This window comes from Parasteatoda tepidariorum, chromosome 6 (assembly GCF_982258835.1).
Source record: "Parasteatoda tepidariorum strain Cologne lab strain chromosome 6, Ptep-v5.0, whole genome shotgun sequence".
NCBI classification, from domain to species: Eukaryota; Metazoa; Arthropoda; class Arachnida; order Araneae; family Theridiidae; genus Parasteatoda; species Parasteatoda tepidariorum.
In genome coordinates, this window is record NC_141760.1 from 64,476,893 (window position 1) to 64,497,401 (window position 20,509).

Sequence of the window (20,509 nt, forward strand, 5' to 3'; positions counted from 1 at the left end):
GCACTAATCCATCCAACTCTTATCTGCAAACTTATATTTTTTCCCCCATCAAAAAAGCACATTACAATATTTAAAATGCTGATTATATGCAATTTAACAATAATTCAACTTTTTAACGTCTAGAAAAAAAATGTTTTGGTCCAGTTGGAGTTTTAACTTAGGAATATAAGACAATAAGTCAAAGCAAAATACCTTATGTTCAAATGCATTAAATGTTTAAAAAAACATGAAGGAATAATTTTATAATATGAGGAAATATTAAAAATATGAGGAAAATCTTATGCTTTGATATCATTGCTTAAAAAAAAAAAGATTCTTATTTTACCAACTCACTTCAATGATATTCATCAATATTTTAATAATCCAGTGTTTGCTGTACACAGTATTTCCAATGCGATCAGGAAAAAGATCTTCACTATTCAAACTTTCTGGAGGTGGAGGGTTTTGATCTAGAAACAACCTTTAATTATAAACACTAAAAAATATCAAGCTATTGAACACATTCACAAAATGCAATTCTCTCCAAATTAAAATAAGCAATATCAAGTAAAATTAAGTAAGACAGTAAAGTTAAATACACAGAGAAAAAATATTTTTTGCGTTATCTTAAATATTATCAAACTTGTGCAACTACTGTATAATTCTGAAGAAAAAAGGCTATCCATACCTGAGCCAAAAGCCTCATGTCAGAATCACAGTGACATTATTGCAGAATGTTACGGAGCTTTCACGGAATTATTTTTCATTTGGGTTACAAAAATTTTGCAGAAATTTTTTTTGCAGAATACCTGCAGAATTTTTCCTACATTTTTTTTCCCTGAAGAATTGTTGTCAAAAGATTACCTTTATCACGTACTCAGAAAGGGAAGAAATGATACAAAATTTGACTTAGGTTTTAAAATCCTGATTCTTTTCATTGCTCAGTTTATACTATCGATATTTTAATTGTTATTATTATTATTATTAAATAATGATATTACAGCCTGAGAAAATTGAATCGCAAATAAGAAGTCACTCTGAAAATGTTTGAATTGTGTTAATTTTATTATTAATACCTACAGTGTTTCGATAATTTTTTTTGACAGTTATAGCTACGAATTTTTACATTCTGATTAATAATTTCATTTTTGTGTTTTTCAAGCAAATTTATTTCAACAAGCAAAATACAAAATTCGCGCTTGATTGTTCATTTTAAATGAGACAACTCACCACTCTCTACTTTTTGGCAGTTACACATTACCACATGGTTTTAAAATTGACGTATTCTTCATTTGATATTATTTTGACATGTAAAATCGAATGTAAAATTTGTTGCAAAATTATTTGTTGACATGTAAAATTTGTTGCAAAAAGCTAGAAAAAATTCTACGAAAGGTACCAAAAGTAGGTTTTACTATTTTTTTAAAAAATTACCGGAAATTCATAATCATAACCTATAAATACGTAAATGTGAAAAAATTTTAAAAAATTGGCATGCTATCTGCTATTTTGTAACTTTAAACTTCTCAATAAGACTACTCAGAATTTAAGTACTTTTGTTACTTTTTGTTCATAAATAAAAACCCATTAAAAGTTCCTATGACTCTTTCCTTCCTACTTTTGTTGTTTACCTCCCTACTAAAGCCTTTCAACTTACTAGCCCGGATTGGCATTATCAGCAGCACAAAAAAAAAAAAAAAGAAATCGGATGTTAACAGCAAGAATTATATGAATTCTGAAGCTAACATAGTGAACTTTTCCTATTCGTTTCAAACTAAAAAAATTTTTTTTCTTCTTACTACAACTTTTATTGGCTTCTTTTTTAATTGTATTTAATTTTGTAGTTTCCAACAACCCTCAGTTTTTCATCAGAATTTTTTTTTTTTTAACTTTCAGCTTACATTCATTAATGTACAGGGTACTAGGCTACTTTATCATAAACGGTAACGAAAAAAAAAATCACATGATTGATTAAATTCATTTCCAATAAATATGAATTTCAAATTTAATTTATAATTAATTAAAAAATATTAGTAAAAATATTAATAACTAAACCTAAAAATAGTATTTATAAAAAAATTCAATTCCTTATTTGTTTATTTTTTTGTATATTTGATTTGAGTTGCAGTGAAACCTCTCAGACCAAAATTTAATATTTAAATCAAGACTGTACTCAGTTTGATAGGGACTGCTCCTCAGGAATATCCTTGACTAAAATTTTGTATTTGAACCTTCAAAATATGAACACATGGACAATTTTAAAAATAAATTCTATCACTAATATTAAATATCTTAGATGTTATGATAGTTACTGTTTGCTTTTTGTAACTTCTCAAAATAAAAAATATTTAATTTACAATTCTTTTTAAATGTTGGTCTTGGTAGTAGATTTATGGTAGTGCTTGGTAGTACATTATTCATCAAATGTCTTCAAAATTTTGGCAACCATACAAAACGTTAACTCCAGGTAAGAATCTATAATTTTTCTTGTATATTAGGAGAACCGGGCGGGCACACTTGGCCATTTAAATTAAATTGAGCTGGCAATCACATATAAATTATAGCCTGCATATAAATTAAACATAATGTTACGTGAAATTGTTTATTAAAAAGGTATGATACAACATCATGTTATGAATAGTTGACCATGTAAAGCTAAGCACAGATTGAGGTAGGTGTATAGATTCCTCCCAAGACTTCTAGGTTACTATTCCTGATCGATTTTTACCTCAAGCTTGGAAAAGGGTGTCATCAAATATTATTATACTTGTAGTATTTTCAATACACCTTTTTTCAATTGAAATTCCAATTAAACAAACCACATATGAATCTGGAAGACTCTACAAGCATGCTATGCACTACAAGATGCAACTCAAAAAGTACCTAAATTTTACAAAATATAGCCAAATAAGGGATAAAAAATAAAACATGGCCAATCTTGCAACTTATTTACGAGGGATATTGATTTCCTTAAAATTGTTTTAAGCTATAGAGAGAATGTACACATTACTGAAAACTCTTATGAAAGGTAAAATCAGGTGCAAATTTAAACATAAATCACATTGATAAATCTTATTAATGTGAATCCTAGAATATTTAAGCCTGCTCACATCTCCCCATTAGAGGAGGAATATACCGAAAGTTTTATATATTTTTTCTGCTCTTATGAAGCTTGTTATTGTTTATCGAGAATCAAGAAATGTATGATGATTCATATTGTATTTTTATTTCCAGAAACAAATAACTGGTTTAAACTGGAGCAAAAGGAAAACTAACTATATTTTTTTAAAGTAGAAACTAAGCCCATTCACATAATTATATGTACTAATCAAATTCTTAACAGATATACATACATTTTGTATAGGTTAATCTTGAGTAAAATAAATTTAAATTTGATTAGCATCATTAAAGAGGAATGTACAAAGAAAAACAATTATTAACATAATATCTTTCAAACTACAAAATATTACTAAAATATGTATCCATTAATGCATAAGTTCACTTCTGTTACAAAATAAAAATTGTTGATTGTTATTTAACATTAATTATTTATTGTACAAACAATAAATACCTTGTTCATTTGACATAGTATCAAGTTGTGTAACAAAGTGATTAAAAACGATTCCTTGTCACTTAAAAACAATTTTAGCAATAAAACAATTCTGAACTTTAACATAAATACTTGAGAAACACTAATTCTTAGTTTTAAAACAAATCCCCAGACGATAAATAACGGGTGTGAAAGTGATCGAATAGTTATCCGAAGAAGACTTTTCAGACCGAAAAAGTTTCTGAAATTAAAACTATTATACGAATAACGATCAAAAACTGAAGAACGATTTTAAACTGTTGAATGTAAAAAATTGGAAAAAATCTCATAGTAATTGAAGTTGAAGTTTTTCTTATGTAATATATTAAAAGCTTTAAACTTTAAAATCACTTGTGAAAAATTAATAAGATTTGAATTCATCTATCGAGCTCAGATTTGAGCTGAAATCTTCGAGTAATTCGAGCTTAATTAAATTTCTCCTAATTAAATCGAAATACTCTACTCACTGTGACTGTTCAAGATTCTGAAATTTTGGATAGGAAACAAAACAAAAAAAAATTTACAAATAGTAAAGTATTCGTAAACAATTTTTTGATTAGCTTGCTATAATATTTGTATAATATCAGAAAATATGGAATATCCATAGAAGTTATAGCATTTTTAAAACAACTCAATTGCCTTTTTTATTTGTGTATGTCTTTTAATAGGTCAAAAGTTTCCTGTTCCCATTTCAATTTTTGAGTTTTCAATTAATGAAATGCTCCCAAAAATAGGTATGTAATCAAAATATATTCTATTAAAAAGCATTTTGTTACATTTCATCTTCTTAAAAAATAATTTATGATGTGTGATTGTAATTTATTTGATCTCAAGTGTCCGAAATTTTCTAGAAAAAAAAAGGTTATGTGAATTTTTTAGAGCGTGTAATTTTCACTGATTTGCTTCAATATATCCTGAAACAAATTTAAGTTCTGCTAACTATATATGTTTAATAACGTCGGTTTTTTTAAAAGAAAAACTAGATTTTTTGTTTCTTAGAAGATAACAGTAATTGTTAAGATAATTTTTCTCTATTGAAAATCCATTTAAATTATTTATTTTGTAATGAATTCAGTTATAAACTAATTTCTTATATTTTACAAATAACTTTGCTCAATATATAATTTTATTTATCTGTATTTGATAAGATTCTGTATTTGTATGTGAGTATTTCAATATGTATATTATATAAGTAGTTCTTTAATATAACTGATAAATTCATTCATTATGAATGAATTTAATAATTTATTTTTTTATAACTATAAAAGCACTTTTCTCCCCTATAGGGTGGCTATAATTATATTTTGAAATAGAAACTAAATATTGTTTGATTTTTTATTTTATCAGTTTGAATTTTTTTGTACTTATGACATCATGGTATTAAAAATAATTTCATTCAAATGCTCACCTTTGGCCTTCAATTACTTGTCTAGTTTTGACATTTATTTGTCTTTTTTATAACATCAGTTATGTGAATAATATAGGTTTTATGGTCATAAAATGTTAGTGGCTTATTTGAGTAAACCAATGATGTATCATAACTCTTGAGAATATATTGCATGCTCTTGATATTCAGTTTGCTTGACATATTTAGAAATTATAATGTCTCAAAACTTTTCTCTGGATAAATTTACTGTATCAAGATCAGTATTTCGTATGTTGTATCATTGTAATAAACCATCATATTTTTCGTTTATGAATATTTTAATTCCTGCAAAATAAAAATAAAAAGTTGCCATGTTTTTGTAACATGCATTAACATTCTTAATTTTTGCTTTAAACAAAATCAACGTTTTAATTTTAAGTCAAGTTTGTTTTAATTTTATTATAACTAAATCATAAATCACTCCATACCTAATTATTGTGAATGTGTGGTATTTTGAGAAAAGCATGTAACCCATGTCAGTGTTTTCATCATAGAAAAAAAATGGGTGAGAATTTCTCACCCTTTCTCAAAAACAGGGTGGGATTTCAGAAAGTTAAGTGAGATTTCTAAAAACTAAAAAAATACAAATAGACTTGGAAAAAAAATCATTTCTTTTATTATAATACATTTTTAACGTCTTCTATTTTTTAAAGCATTGAATATTTTTGCTGCATCATCATAGAAGATTTTGCCTTTACTAGGTATTTGTCCATCTTACATTAGTGCATAAAAAAATTTGAACGTCTTACATGAAAAACCATACCTACAGTAAACACGTGATTGCAGAGAAATGTGTTCTGAAAGGGGTTCCGTGGTTCGGAGGGGTTGTGTTCTGTTGTTCGAAAAGGTTCTGAACAATACCTACTGGTAAATAGGGAAGCTAGATAACGGGGCTAATGTTGAAAATAATGAAGATCCAGGAAGAAAAGTGAAACGGATTTTATTCTAAATGACGTAATTCGAAACTTTTTCCAAAATGCGAGAATTTCGCGAATTTTGAAAATTATTTATAGAATGCTCGAATTTCTCGCGATAATAATTTTTTAATGCGAGAAAAGAAAAAAATATGCGAGATTCTCGCGTTCTCACGCTGTAGTGAAAACACTGCATGTGCAAAATGCCATTTAACTAAGAAAGTCAGTTATATATAAGTATTAGTTAGTTAAAATTATTTAAAAAAAATTTTCTGAAAAATAATAGATATATGTTCTCAAGTTCTTTAAAAGGCGAATCTGCATAAGTTGTATGCAAAAAATTTTAATTTTGTTTTAGTTGAGTTAACTGAAGTTTATAGGCCTTAAAAGACAAATCTTTAAACAGCATACTTTATATAGTGCAATACGATTTGTTTTTGCTAGATAAATTTAAAGCATTATTTGACACAAATTTTTTAATTAAATGACAAATAATAAGATCTGTCTGTTAATTATTTTGACCATAAATTTTATGTAATGTTCAAAATATAACTCGAATAGCTTATTGTTTTTGAAATAAATTTCAATACCAAGGAATTATATATTATTCCCTGTTGATTTGCCAAATAATACTGAACTCATATTTAAATTTTAGTGACGATCAGAGAAAGAAGGTTTCTGTAATATTTTTAAAATTAGTAAATTGATCATCCTTTATTTTTAGTAATGTTAATGGCTATCTATTTATTGCTAAACTATTTTTTTTAAAAATTATATTTTTTTCCAGGTGTATTATGTTTCTGTGCATTAATTCATGTTATCAATAAATGCCAGGATAATTGAAAGAATACAGATCAATTGTAAGTACCTACCCATTATAACTTTCATACTCAAACTACAGTGAAACCTCCAGGAAAGACCACCACTGTGTAGTGACCTCTTCTATTTACGATCACTTTAAGGGAATCGCGGAATTTTTTTCAAAGACTTTGTTTTGAAGAAAACCTTAAAGAGACTATCGAAGCCTCTGCCAGCGATCGGGCAAATCTCTGCCCCACATGCAGGAAAGATCGAATAAGAAAACAAGAAAAAATATCAAAGTAAAAAAAAGTACCGAAACAAATTAGTAGATTCAAATGTATTCAAAATATTTGTGAGTGGCTCTTATTTAGAAAGCTCTTTTTGGCAATTGCTGAAGAATTTGACAACCTCATATTACAGTCAGAGTGCACTAAAGATGATGCTATCTAAGATTTAGTTTTAGAGATAAGTTAAATGAGATGAAAAGCAAAAGCTAAAGATCTCAAATAAGCAAATCTTTTATTTTTTAATGTATACTAATTTTTCTTATATATAAAATTAAATGCAATTTGAAACATAATTATTTATTTAAAATTGTTTTATTATTCATAATAGTTAAATTTGTTTCAACACATAATTACATCAGCAGGAATGATTTTTATTGATACTAAATTGCTCCAGCTTTCCTGACATTAAAACGAGGCATTTCCATACCGAGAAAATGATAGTGTGTCGAATTAAAATTGCCTGTCAGAAATCGTGTACCTTCAATAATGTTTTGAAAACAATGGAAGTCACCCCTAAGAATGACCAACATCCATTTTAATGAGCATTTTACTGTGGAACAAAGAGTGGTCGCTCCTGAGAGGTTTCACTGTATTAGCTTTCACAAATGAAATATTTATCAACATTTCATTATAAAAATTTTATATATGTTAAATTTTCAATTCTTGTAATTTTAAACAAAACTCAGGAATTACTGTACCTCTTGTATGAAGCTTTAAAATAAACTCACATTTGCAATTAACTTTATATTTAGTAAAACTAAATCGCATTTGTGTTGCTTTGAGAAAAAAGCCACAACAACCTTCACAATTAGCCGAATTGTAAAAGAATTCAAACCTGACTGATTATAATTGAATTTAGTAAAGTTTGAAACACATTTTCTGCAAAAAATTTTAATTTAAATTATTGCTTGCATTGGTACATACTTGGGTTCAATATAAACATTAAAAAACGGGTTCTGGTATTACAGTAAAATGTTTTCAAGTTAGCTTCTTGTTATGTTATACGTATATGGTCTAGACAACTTTATAGGTACATTTTCCTTTTTAATGAAATTCACCAAATTGATTAATGTATTCATCCATTCTTTCAAAATGTTTATTTGTCTTTGCAAATATCAAGAAGTAGGGACAGTCATATTTTTAGTGTAAAGTCTTGTTTTTATGAAATTTTGAAAATTCTACTCAATTTTGCGAATCAAAAATAAGTTTTGAATCTGATTATTTTCAGCTAGGGTCTTGCTGTTGATTTAGGAAAAAAATATCCTCTTTTTATTTTTATCCTATTTTCATGAAAATATTGTAATAATTTTAAGAAATACTAATAAAGATAGTTAATGAGAATATGTTGTCAAGCGTCCTTTTTACGATTAAATATTTTGTGAAAGATCTATTTTTATAATAAAATTCTTTGTAAACCATTCATATGGTAATATATTTTATAATAAATCTTTGATAATATACGCAATTTCTCCTAAGCTGACCATGGATAAACAGTTTTTGCTGTATTTTGTATGAACAACCTTTAATGTCATTGGCTTAAAAGCCTTTTCCTTCATTTTTTTTAAATTAAGTTGATTTTAAAATGTTATAAAGCAATGCAAGTTTCAAATATGTTTTTCATTCATGTAAGCATAATAGTATCATATTTATTCATTTTGTGTTTTTTTTTTTTTTCCTTCAAAAAATTGATTTAGTTGTTAGAGTGAAATTTTTTTTCACTCTTACTCAGTTACTCTTGGAGGTACAATTTATTTTGTTTTTAATGCAGCTTATTACATTCTTACTTCTATTCATTAATTTATTAATAATAAAATTTTGCCCTCTTGTAAAATTCATTACATCTGAACCAATAATTTTAGCTTACATAATTTAGAAATTGATTGACTGCATGGGTTACAAAAACAAATATTATTTTTATGAATACATTTAAGTTTACTGTGAATCTTAGCTTGTGCCTAGACTAAATGTGTGTTACCTGGCAAAATCAACCAGGTATTGAAATTTGTTTGCTGAGTCCAGGTAATTGCTGATTACCTGATACATTCTTGATATCTATGAAGAAAAATACTGCTTTGTTTATTCAATACAAAAGAAGAAATTATTCACCCAGTTTATGCTTTATGCACTGAATATTTAGTTTGAACTATATATCTAATTCATATTCAGTATCCAATGTTCTATTCTTTTCTGCACATCATTTGTTATTTATTGCTAAATCCATAATTGTTATATTCAGTTTAATTGTTATATAGAATATGAGGAGTTCTAGTGAATTCTAAATTGTAATAAATTTATAGAAAATACTGTTTAAAAATTTTTTTTCTTGGCGCTTCAAAATATTTAGCATTTTGTTGGAAGTCAGAGAAATTGAAATTTTAAAGCGGTTGCATTTTTTAAAATCATAAATTTGCAATTTGACAATGACGTGTTATGACCCATATGTTTTTAATCTAGTTTCCTGTTCTTGTTTGTTCTTAGAAGGTTATAATAATAAATTCAATAGCTATTGTTTTCATAATTTCCAGGCTATAGAATGGCTGTAACAGTTCAACAACTTTTGAATGATGCTAAGCGTCTTGTTACGCGTCTTCGTGAACATGACAGTGCAGCTGATACATTGATATCACAATCTCAATCATTGAATAATAATTTAGAAACAATGAAACAGGTAATTTTATATTGTGTTATTTATTTTTATATTGTATATTGTTTGCTTTCTCTTATTCTAAAAATGTTAATGCTTTGAGTATATTTTCATAATTTTTAATTTGTTTATTAATCAAAAGGAAATGACTTGACCTTCTTATTTATATATTAATTATGAATTGAAGATACAGTAATTTTTTCGTCATTGCTGCTCCATTTAAATCAAACTTCCACTTAAGAAGTGCAATTATATCATTCCTGTAATTTCTTGAAATCATTAATGTTTAGAACAAGGTTTCTTGTGTAGCATTCGTCTCATAATGTAACTTTCTATTGTATTTAACATAGTTCTTTGGTCATTTGCTGAAAAAAATGTCAGTTTTTTGTTATATTAATTCTTAATAATTTTTTATGAGTCAGTGGTTTTCTCTTAATTAAAATGTTTTGCTAATGAGTGGCTTTCAAAAATACCAGAAAGAAAGGAAAACAAAATATGTTCCTTATTCCATGACTTGCAAGAAAATTTCTATTTAAAAGTAAAATAAACTTTTACTTTTTCCTTTTAAGAAAATAGTTTGAAAACATTTGGGATATTATCTGTTAAGATTACTGTCATTAACTGTTAAGATTATTATGTTTGTTTCCCATCCTTAATTTGTTAATGGATAATCATGTTTTTTTCCTCCTTTTTTTGTATTATCAGTTCATTTGTTTTATATTGACTATTTTATTTTATTTTTTATTTTGAAACTTTAATAATAGTAAATAAAATAATAATAAACTGCAAAAATAGTAAATTAGAAATTTTTGCACCTATTGAGTTTTGTGTGATAATTCTTTCTAAAATCTGATTTGATATGAATTCTATTATGAACATTTAAAAAAACTAAATATGCCTTAATTGTTGGAAACTGATTAAATTAATTGATGCATTAAAAAACTTGCTTAGGGAAATATACCATTAAACAGATGTGTTTCTTCATCCAAAATTAAGAAATTTAATTCTCTACTTTCTTCTCTTTTCAAAAAAAATTTACTTGTACTGAATCGTGTGATTATTAAGTAAACCATTAATAAAATAAATGTTATATTGATATTATTATTTAATCTTAGTACCATGAGGAAGTTGAAAAGTTGAATTCTTTGTCTCATCAACGACCTCGTTCTGCTTTGATTTTAAACATTCAGCAGGAAAATCGTCACATAAGAGAATTGCAACAGGAGAATAGAGAATTGCGTATCATGCTAGAAGAACATCAATCGGCCTTAGAACTTATAATGAATAAGTATAGACAGCAAGCAAAACGTATGGCTGAGACTGCTAAATATGAAAAAGAGTGGATACAAAGGGACTACACTCAGGTATTTTTTTAGCCTATTAATCCCTTGCATATTTTGATATTATATATTTTTATTATAGATTATTTGTACTTAAAATCTTAAAGATTTTTTTTTTTAAATCACTAGTTTTTGCTGCATTTTCTTTCAAATTTTCCTTCTTATTTGTAATACTGAAACCTTTGTAATTTGGAGCTTTGTATTCTATCCTGGTGCTCTTTTCAATCATATAACTTTCTTTCATTGTGAACTGATCTTTGTACAGCAATAGTAATTAATATTATATGAAATAGTCAATCATATCTGATCTCACTCATTAATCACTATATCCTTCCTTAGTGCACATAGAAAACCCCCACATCAGCAAATAATAATGGGCACTATATAGTATCCAATGCGAGCACAAAATTATCTATTAATATTTATTTTCTCTTATACATTTTTGTAGCTTCTGAAAATGTAATATTAAAATACCCTGTCTAAATAAAAAAGCACTTGAAAGCACAGCTTTTTCGGTATTGATTAAATATAATGACTTCTATGAAGTATGTAGAAACAGATTTTTTTTTCTGTATGATAAAACTAAGATTATCTGAAATACTGAACCAGAAATCTGTTAAAAATACAGATTTTTGCTTTATTAGGGTAATGTTTTGCAGTCATTCTTATTTTCAAATTTTTCATAGCAATATGAGTTTACAGAATTTAGAAATCACGCAATTTGATTTGCTAATCATTATTGCAATTTATGAATCAATGTCAATCACTGCTATTGCCGGTATTGAACAACTGTTAACAACCACTTCGAATATATTCATTACTAACTAAGTAAAGATTTCCTTCAACTGGATGTGTCATTTAATTAATTGAGGTTCGACTCTATATTATCATCTAATAAATTGGTAAAATATTTTGTAATATAGATTGGTAAATAATTAACTCTTAATTGCCTAAAATAATGTTACATTGTGAAGCTATTGAAGGGCTAATACTTTTTTCAAAATATCCTATGTTAAAAAATTTATTGAAACTAATGTGTATAATGTGCTGAATTAATATTACTAACTAATAAATTTTACTACAATAATAACTAATAATTATTTGTTATTAATGGCATGTTGTTTCTTCCTATGCCATTTCTTACAAATACAATGCAAATGTGCTTACAATGATTGTAGAATCATGTTAACTAGGATTTCTCACCCTTAAAATAACATAACCATTTTTTCTTCATTTGATTATTTCAGCTATATCAAATTTCGTTTGTAAATCTGTGTCTAAAAACAAAATTATAGTTGAAGAAAAATCAAGGACATGCAAAGTGATTTAACCAGCAGGGGGAGAGGAACAAACTTGAACCAGATATTAAAATAAGGGATTTAAGAAATAGATGTATGATGCATTTCATTTTTTTTTACCTATTTCATATCTCCCTTTATTATTTTGTTCAAACTAGTTCCTTTTTCCTTACTGGTTATACCACTTGTGTGTGTTTGATTTTTTTTTTTACTTTTCTACTGTCATTTTGTGTTTATACAATGTAGGTTCTGGTTTATGAAACTATGGCATGTTTCTATTCCTTTATGTGTAGCATTTTTGTTCATTTATTTGTGCTTTATTCACTTTCTTTTGTTTTGTTTATTTTCTTACTTCATTTAGGCAACAATATTTAATTTAGTTGCACATTTTAAGAACCAAGAATTCATTTTCTTAGATTTATAAAATAATTAAATTAAAAAGTGGGGGTTTTTTTTAGATTTATTCGAAAAACTAATGTTGAAACTTAGCTCTTTAAATATTTTACTTGAGTTTGCATTTTTAGTATGCATTAAATTAGCTATCAATATTATTAATCTTAATATTTTTTTTTAGTAAAATAATTAATTTATTATTTGCTTACGATGGCTAATAATTTCAGGAACTTCGTAAAAGGACTGATAAAATATCTGAGATGGCAGCTGTTATGAAAAAAGCTATCAGTATTGATGATGAAAACCTATCAAAAGAACAGCAAGTTGTTAGCCGCTTGGTGAAAGAGAATAGTTTGCTGCGAGATATTTTAGAACTTCAGACTACTTTTAGAAGCCAATCAGCTCAAAGTAGGGTTAAGTTAAAGACTGATGAAAGTGTACAAACTGACTTATGATTGTGCAATTTATTAAATGTATTCATTTATGTGATTATGTTTAGTGATATATAGAATTATATTTAATCGTTGTGATAAATGTATTATGAAAACCTTATGCACATTTCTGTTTATTTATTCAAGTTTTTAAATTTTATTTATGAATTTGTGTATTATATTTGTATTTGTAGATTACAATGAGTTATATAATTTAGGTGTAATTTTTGTTTGTAAATTTCATATCAAATGTATTTGGGAAACAGAAAAATTTAAGAATTAAGGAAAAAAACTTTCAGTATGCTGAATTTGTAAGATATAAAATTCAAAATTTCTAAGTTTTTTGTGTTTGAAACATAACTTCAAATTTAAGCAATCTTTAATAAAATGAAAGATATCTCTTTATCTTCATATTTAAAATCCAATCCATTTTGATTTTTAAAAAGTGATTGTTATAAGCATAAAATTTGATTTAATATGATTTATTTTTTTTTTAACTGGTTTCTTTTGATATCAGTGAATATAATATAACTTTAAATACTAAGGACTTTTTTTTTTTCTTCAAGAAAATGGCTTTATGGCTTCCATATGCTGTTTTCTATTTTTATATCCTTCTTTCCTCCTTAATCTTTTCAATGCATTGTATTTCCTTCCAGAGTTCTACAATGTTTAAAAATAAATTTGTGTTTCATGACTTATATACTCTTAAATTCACATTTTAACTTCAGTTTATATTTACTATTTCTCACTACTGTTTCTTTTCACTTTCTCTTTGTTCTCTTCACTATACCTAGATTATTTAATGTGTTGCATGTTTGGAGAATCATTGCTGATTCTGGCTCTCGTGTCGAGTGACTCTACTCTGAACTCAATGCATTGAATTTTATTTTCTGTATTATGAGTTACTACTCTCCAATATTGCACTATGCAATCTTAAGTAACAGTGTTCAGATATTTTTTGAAAAGATAAAATTCTATGTGTATATGGTATATAGAATCTATTGAAATAAACATAAATATTGAAATAATATTTTTTTAATATAAATTTAAATATTTTGTGTTATGGATATATTATTCTTTAAACTTAAATTAAGTATTCTTTTTAACTGATATTTTGAATAACTGAATTTTTTTGCAATTATTGATTTTATATGCAATTTTTTAATTTTTATGCAAGTTTCAACTTATTTAAATGTTAAAAAAAATTTTATATCCTTCTTTCAAAATTTGGAATAATATTTAAAAATAGATATAGTGTCTAATCGTAATTCTGTTTTCTTAAATCTCATCAAATGTATAAGATTCTTCGGTTCTAAAAAATTAGTTAAATTGTCAAGATATAAATAATTTATTTTACTTGTTAGCAGGGTTTATTTCACCTAGAAAAACTATCTACAACTGGAATCTGTATATCAAAATGTATAAAAAATAATATGAATTTTCTAAATATTAGCTTTCTTGTCAAATATATTAATTAAACATCAACCAATTGTGCCCTGTTACCCAAATACAAACATCTGAATTTTAAGAACAACCAATTTTCATTGATAAGTTCTTGAAATTAGGGAAAGAAATTTTCTATAATATCAGTTTTTTTTGGACCAATATCATGTTTTTAAATTTTTTTTTAAAGAACTCAAAAATCAAAGTCTTGACAATTATGTTTTTCAACATTGGTTTGTATTACTTTTAGCTGTAAAACTTCTGAATCACTTGTATATTTTTTTTTTACATTTCATTTAATGTTTTTTTTTTTTTTTTTCTTAGTACAGTAGGGAACCGATTATCCGTAACGATCGAGACCATCGCTATTCCCGATAACTGATTTTTCCGGTTTTCTGAATCGCTACAAAAAGCCGTTTTTTTATTGTTAAACCCAACTTAAAAAAAATTGTTATTTTTTGGAAATAATCTTAAAAAGAAGAGAAAACGATGGAGTAATACACTAATGATTATTTCCAAAATGATGGTAAGGTAAACATCTTTCAAAAAAGAGCGAAAAATCCTAAAATCTTATGAGGAAAAAACATTTTTTTCTTAAAAATGGCGGGAAAATTTATTGAATTTCGTTCCGGTTTTCTGATTTCCGGATAACGGGCTCTGTACTGTACTATAAAAGTGTAAACGAATGTGTTTATGCCTCAGAAACTCATCCACATTTGACAATCATATCCATTCTGAATGTATTCTTACTTCTTTAAACTAGTTGTTTATAAGCTACAGTTTTACAAATGTAGAATGATATATATTAGTGGCACAAATCAGAAAATTGAATGTTATGTGTAGAGTTTGGATTTTTAGAACTTAAAATGCCATAAAAATATTAAAAACATCAAACATAAAAAAAATTATAAGAATTTCGATCTGAAACATTTTTTCTTTTCTAAATTTACATGTGAATTTACTAAAATATATATGTTAAAAAAAGAAGTGCACTTTTTAATAAAGTGCAAAGTAACTATTAAATGCTGTAATAACAAAAGGCTAAAGGAATATTCTATGAATAATTTTTGAGATTTTCTTTTAGAAACATATTTTTTCCCTTGTAACAGTTTCAATATTAATGGTTTTAAAAAAAATTTGATTTCGTTTTGGAAAATATGACACTATTTTACGAAAAAAATCTAAAATGTAAATGCCTAAAATGAAGAAAATTCCAAAAAATTTTCAACTGATGGTAGGAATACTAAAAAGGGCAATTGTCATCAAAATCTGGGTGTTGATATACGCCATTATTTATGAATATATAATTTTTCTTTCAATATGATGTGTAAAACCTAGCTAATATAATTTTTGTATAATTTAAAAAAAATTTAATTTGATAACTGATGCAACATGTACAATGTAAGAAATAGAAATTTTGACTTTCAGGAAAGGGATTTTTTTCTCTTGCTAAACTGTTTGTTGTCCTTTAGACATGACTGCATAAACAGTTTTAAATTTCAAAATGTACTTTTATCAGTTCAGTGTAATTCGATGTTTTAAGATAAATTTAGTTAACCCACTGGCGGCGTAGCTAAACGACAAAAGTGGGCAGATATATATTTTATATATTATTTCCCTATCTAATAACATGGAAAAACCGGTTTTGCTATGCAAAGAAGACTGCAGGTCATAATATGAATTTTTACATGCAAAACCATCAGTGGGTTAAATCTGAAATAAATATGCGCATTATCTGTGATATCTAGATGGTAATGACATCTTTGGGTTACTAAATACAAAATCTGCATGTATTTGTTTTTAATAGTATTTATTAAGCGATTAAATTTTTTTTTGCAATTCATGAAATTAAATTTTGTTTTGCAATTCATAAAAAACTAATTTTAAAATTTAACTTTGCAATAAAATGTAAATAAGTATTTTTCTAAAGTATACTATTCAATGGTTTTGTCAATAAATTTAATTTGACTTGAAATGTATAGTATGTTTATATGAATATTTAATAGAAATATAAGAAAGTATTATGCTTCATTTTAATAATTGAAATGTTTTTTAATAAATGTTTTCTATCAATCATATTTGCTGACTTATGGATGATGATTTCTGCACCAAAAAGCGCTGTACTCTTTCCCCATCAAAACTCCAGGGTTTTTGTATACAGCCTACTCACTCACCATTTGGCTAACATATATTTACTTGTTGGCTGTTGTTGGTTTATTGTTTGAACTAGTCTTACGTTCAAGTGGCAATTTTTCTTTTTCTTGTGTTCTGAAATTTTCAAGTATTTTAAGATGTAAGTATCATAATATCAGGAATATTAATTCAATTTAAAAATTAATTATTTTGGTGATTAAGAAAGAATATAAGTTATGGTACAAATATATTACCTTGCAATAAATAAGTTTTCTTCTATTTTTATCAGTGCACACAAAATTGTCACATAAAAATATCGTTTAGCAAAAACAAGACTTGCAAGATACGTAGCTATACTATGTACATAATACCTAAACAATCCACAAATTAAAGTATAGCCAAATCAAGGTTGTCATTTAGAGATTTCTTTGAAAATCGGGCAACATTTCATTTCTTTTAAAAATCAAAATATAACAATATTGTAAAATATTGTCTCAATATTTACTTGGCTCAAATGATTGAGTAGATATCTTATGGATACTGTTAAATTGATAATTCTTATTTACTTTTATATTTTGATAAAAACAAAATCAAATGTTTGATAACATCGCCTCGGAGGATAAACAACAATAAAATAGTGACTTTCTAACCAGAACATTTCTAAGTGTGTTTTTCGGGGTTTGTGCTTATTTCTCTAATGAAATCACCATCCATAAATTCTTTCTGTTTTATGTTTGTTTCTATATAAAATGGGAGCACAGTTTTAAATTAAAAAGTAACTAAAATACCTAATCATTTAATATATTTGTAATATAATTAAAGGCTGTCATTTAAACATACATAAATTATTGTACTTTTTTTTCATCTTTGGTAAGTTATATGCTATAGATTTAGAAATCCTTTATTGTGTGAACTATAAGCAAATTCTCACAAGAATATCCTTGTGCATATTGTTTTAAGTAACACTTTTATTTATATTTTAGTTTGAAAATTTTACTTTTGTTTTAGTTAAAAAAAGTAGTACAATTTCTTTTATATTTTATAGTTTAGGAACATACTAGTTATGAATTAGAAGACTTATTTAAGAATAAATTTATTATATTTTTTATGTAATTTTGTTTCCCTTAGAACTGACATAAATCATTAAACTGATTCTTTAATAATGTAAATACAAACAGAATTCATATATGACATATATAACAAATATTTATCAGACATTGAATGAATTTTTATTCTTATAATCAAATATTTAACCTTCTTATACACAAACTTGCCTAAATTACTACAACTGTAACAAAATAATACTTAAGTTATAGTAACTAAATCATTAGTTTAATTAGCTATACATATTATTATGAATAGCCAATATAAACAAAATATGAGCTTTTAATATTGTAATTAGCTATGAAAATAACCTAGTTTATTGCAAATTTGTAAGAAGATGTATGCATTAGCTGGTTAAACAAAGCTATATTCTATTAAATTATTTTTATTGTTATGTTTTCTGTCATATTTTGTCATATAACAATACCATTATCATATTTTGACTTGGGGTATAATTGTAGATAGTAAAAACTGAGTTAGAGACAAATAAATGAATTGTATAATATGCTCTGTGTCTTTTAATTTTTCTTTACTTAGTGTACAATTTGGGTAGGAAGAAACTTTGGTTTTTTTCAATTGCAATGATTACTTCTTATTACTTTCACTTCTGCCCTCAATTTTAAAAAATTAATTTTTTAAAGATTGTACAATAGTGTGTTTTAATTCTTGTATTTACATTTACTTATTATAATGAAAGCATTTAATAATCTAATTGCTAAGCTACTTCATCAATTTTATGCTAAAATTTACTTACTGTTTTGCCTTTGAAAAACATTGAGAGGAATATATTTATTATATGGGAACGAACAAGAGTATACGGAATTGAGATATGGGTCAACAATTATAAGTTATGCAGAAAGCACATATATTTTAATTAAAAGTACAGGTAAAAGTATATTTTGGGTGTCATGAGAAGGACAAAAAATTTGGAAAGTCCATTAAAGGAAAGTGGAAACAGATAAAAATGTTCGTCTTACCATGTTCTACTTAGGAAGCCAATTAAATTTTTAAAAAATGGTTGTAAAGTTCGTCATCAGGTGGTGCTGTTGATTGGAAATAATGTTTTGTGCTGCATGTCACATTATTCCAGTGGAAATATTTGCTCAGAGGTCTGTTTAATTGGTAACTCAGGCTGTGCCACGTTGTTGCTAAAAAAGATGGTTAGTTCAAAATTTTTTTGTTTTGTTTTTAAAGTTAGCGCTGCTGTTGGCAAAATTTTTAACTATTTTTGGAACTTAATAGGAATAAATTTTTTAGTTTCCTAATTGGAACGCAGTAAACAGTACTTTTCTGTCTCCTTCAGTTTTTCAATAATTTTTTTGAAATTGTTTTAAGTAAAGCATGTCTGGTTTTTTTTAAAAAAATTATATGTGTATATTAAGAAAATTAATGTAAGTATCTTAATTATAATTTATAAATTGACTGACCTTTTCTACTGAATAATAATTCTTGTTACATAATTGGGCTGCCAATTTTTCTTTATTTTTTAAATTGTTGCGTTGAACCACAAAGTTATTATTATTATTTTCAATTCCAGTCTGTCCTTTGCCAGCACAGCAAAGAACCATTTGATCATGTTGTGCTGAACAATATTGTTTACTGAAGTCGTTAGACTGTAGACATAGATAAAACTCAAAATAATGTTTAACAATTTGTATTTCAGTGTAACAGCGTTTTTCTTTCTTACAATTTTTTTCTTCAGTACCTTGCATTTTTGTTGGACCTACAAAAATTAATTCCGAACAATACCATAACTATTAATAAACTAAACACGACCTTAAATCTTGAAAAAAATGATTGTCGGAAATTTCTTATTGCCTTAATGTCTTCTTTAAGATATAGGTTTTCTTAAGAAGTTATTTCTAATTAATTTGCATCAGTGGCATGTGTAGACGTGCTTTCAAATTTTATTAAGCTGAGTTTTATATCAATAATATTTCGTGAGATCTTTCTACGTAAAAAATTATTTACTTTAAACTTCTGGAGAAAATAGAATAGAGGAGGAATTTCTGACAAAATGTAAATTTACCAAAAATGAGACCTATATTTTAATTTTTTTTTTCTTTGTCTGTATTTTGAAATTTTGCTGGAGCTTTTTAAAACTACTTTTGTCATCAGAAAATGTGAAACTTTTTTTTCTTCTAAAAGATCATATGTGTGTAGGATATTTTCAACATTATAATAATGTTTTAGTGTATACACAAATTGAATGAAGTTTTCAAGTGAGAATTGAATGAAGTTTTCAATGATTTTGCGTTAAAATGATAATATTAGTTTTTGTTTTTGCAATGAGCAAAAGTTACCATGGCGTTTTAGTCCTAATACATTAATATTGACTGCTTTAAAAAATGTCTTAAAAGTTTAGTAATTTTGTTTAATTATTTATTTATATTAATTATATATTTCTGAGATAGAGATTAATTTCACCCTGTTAAAAAAGTAATTGTTCAGTAATCTCAAGTTGTGAAAACCAGACTGATCTTACCCAGGCGACATCCAAACGGAACAAAAAAGGAGTTAACTATAGGAACCGGGAATGCATTTAAAATTTATGAAATGTAGAGAAGTTTATTAAAATTAAACAGATAAACATAATATTGTCGTGTCTCTAGAAGATATCTAGAGATATGACGATAAAGACCTGGAAAAAAAATACTTTTTATGAGCTAGAACGGAAAACAACGACAAGGAGACTACGTACGAAATAGTAAGTTAACATGGAAAAGT

General features: G+C 26.1%; 2 protein-coding genes across 2 annotated transcripts in view; one reads left to right on the forward strand and one right to left on the reverse strand.

Annotated features, from left to right (window-relative positions):
- LOC107456220 (uncharacterized) overlaps positions 1 to 4,290 on the reverse strand; it is a 34,464-nt gene extending 30,174 nt beyond the window's left edge. The window contains exons 1-2 of the mRNA XM_016074023.4: positions 3,551 to 4,290; positions 334 to 449 (exon numbers count right to left, since the gene is read on the reverse strand). Coding sequence (XP_015929509.2) covers positions 334 to 449; positions 3,551 to 3,566 — 132 coding nt within the window. The 5' untranslated portion in view covers positions 3,567 to 4,290. The remainder of the gene's footprint in view (positions 1 to 333; positions 450 to 3,550) is intronic.
- Positions 4,011 to 18,287, forward strand: LOC107456212 (FGFR1 oncogene partner 2 homolog). Its single transcript, XM_087165965.1, has 6 exons — positions 4,011 to 4,097; positions 4,237 to 4,302; positions 6,696 to 6,768; positions 9,522 to 9,664; positions 10,756 to 11,004; positions 12,899 to 18,287. The coding sequence occupies exons 3-6, from the start codon at positions 6,723 to 6,725 to the stop codon at positions 13,124 to 13,126; spliced, it is 666 nt and encodes a 221-aa protein (XP_087022091.1). The 5' UTR covers positions 4,011 to 4,097; positions 4,237 to 4,302; positions 6,696 to 6,722; the 3' UTR covers positions 13,127 to 18,287.
- The last annotated feature ends 2,222 nt before the right edge of the window (positions 18,288 to 20,509 follow it).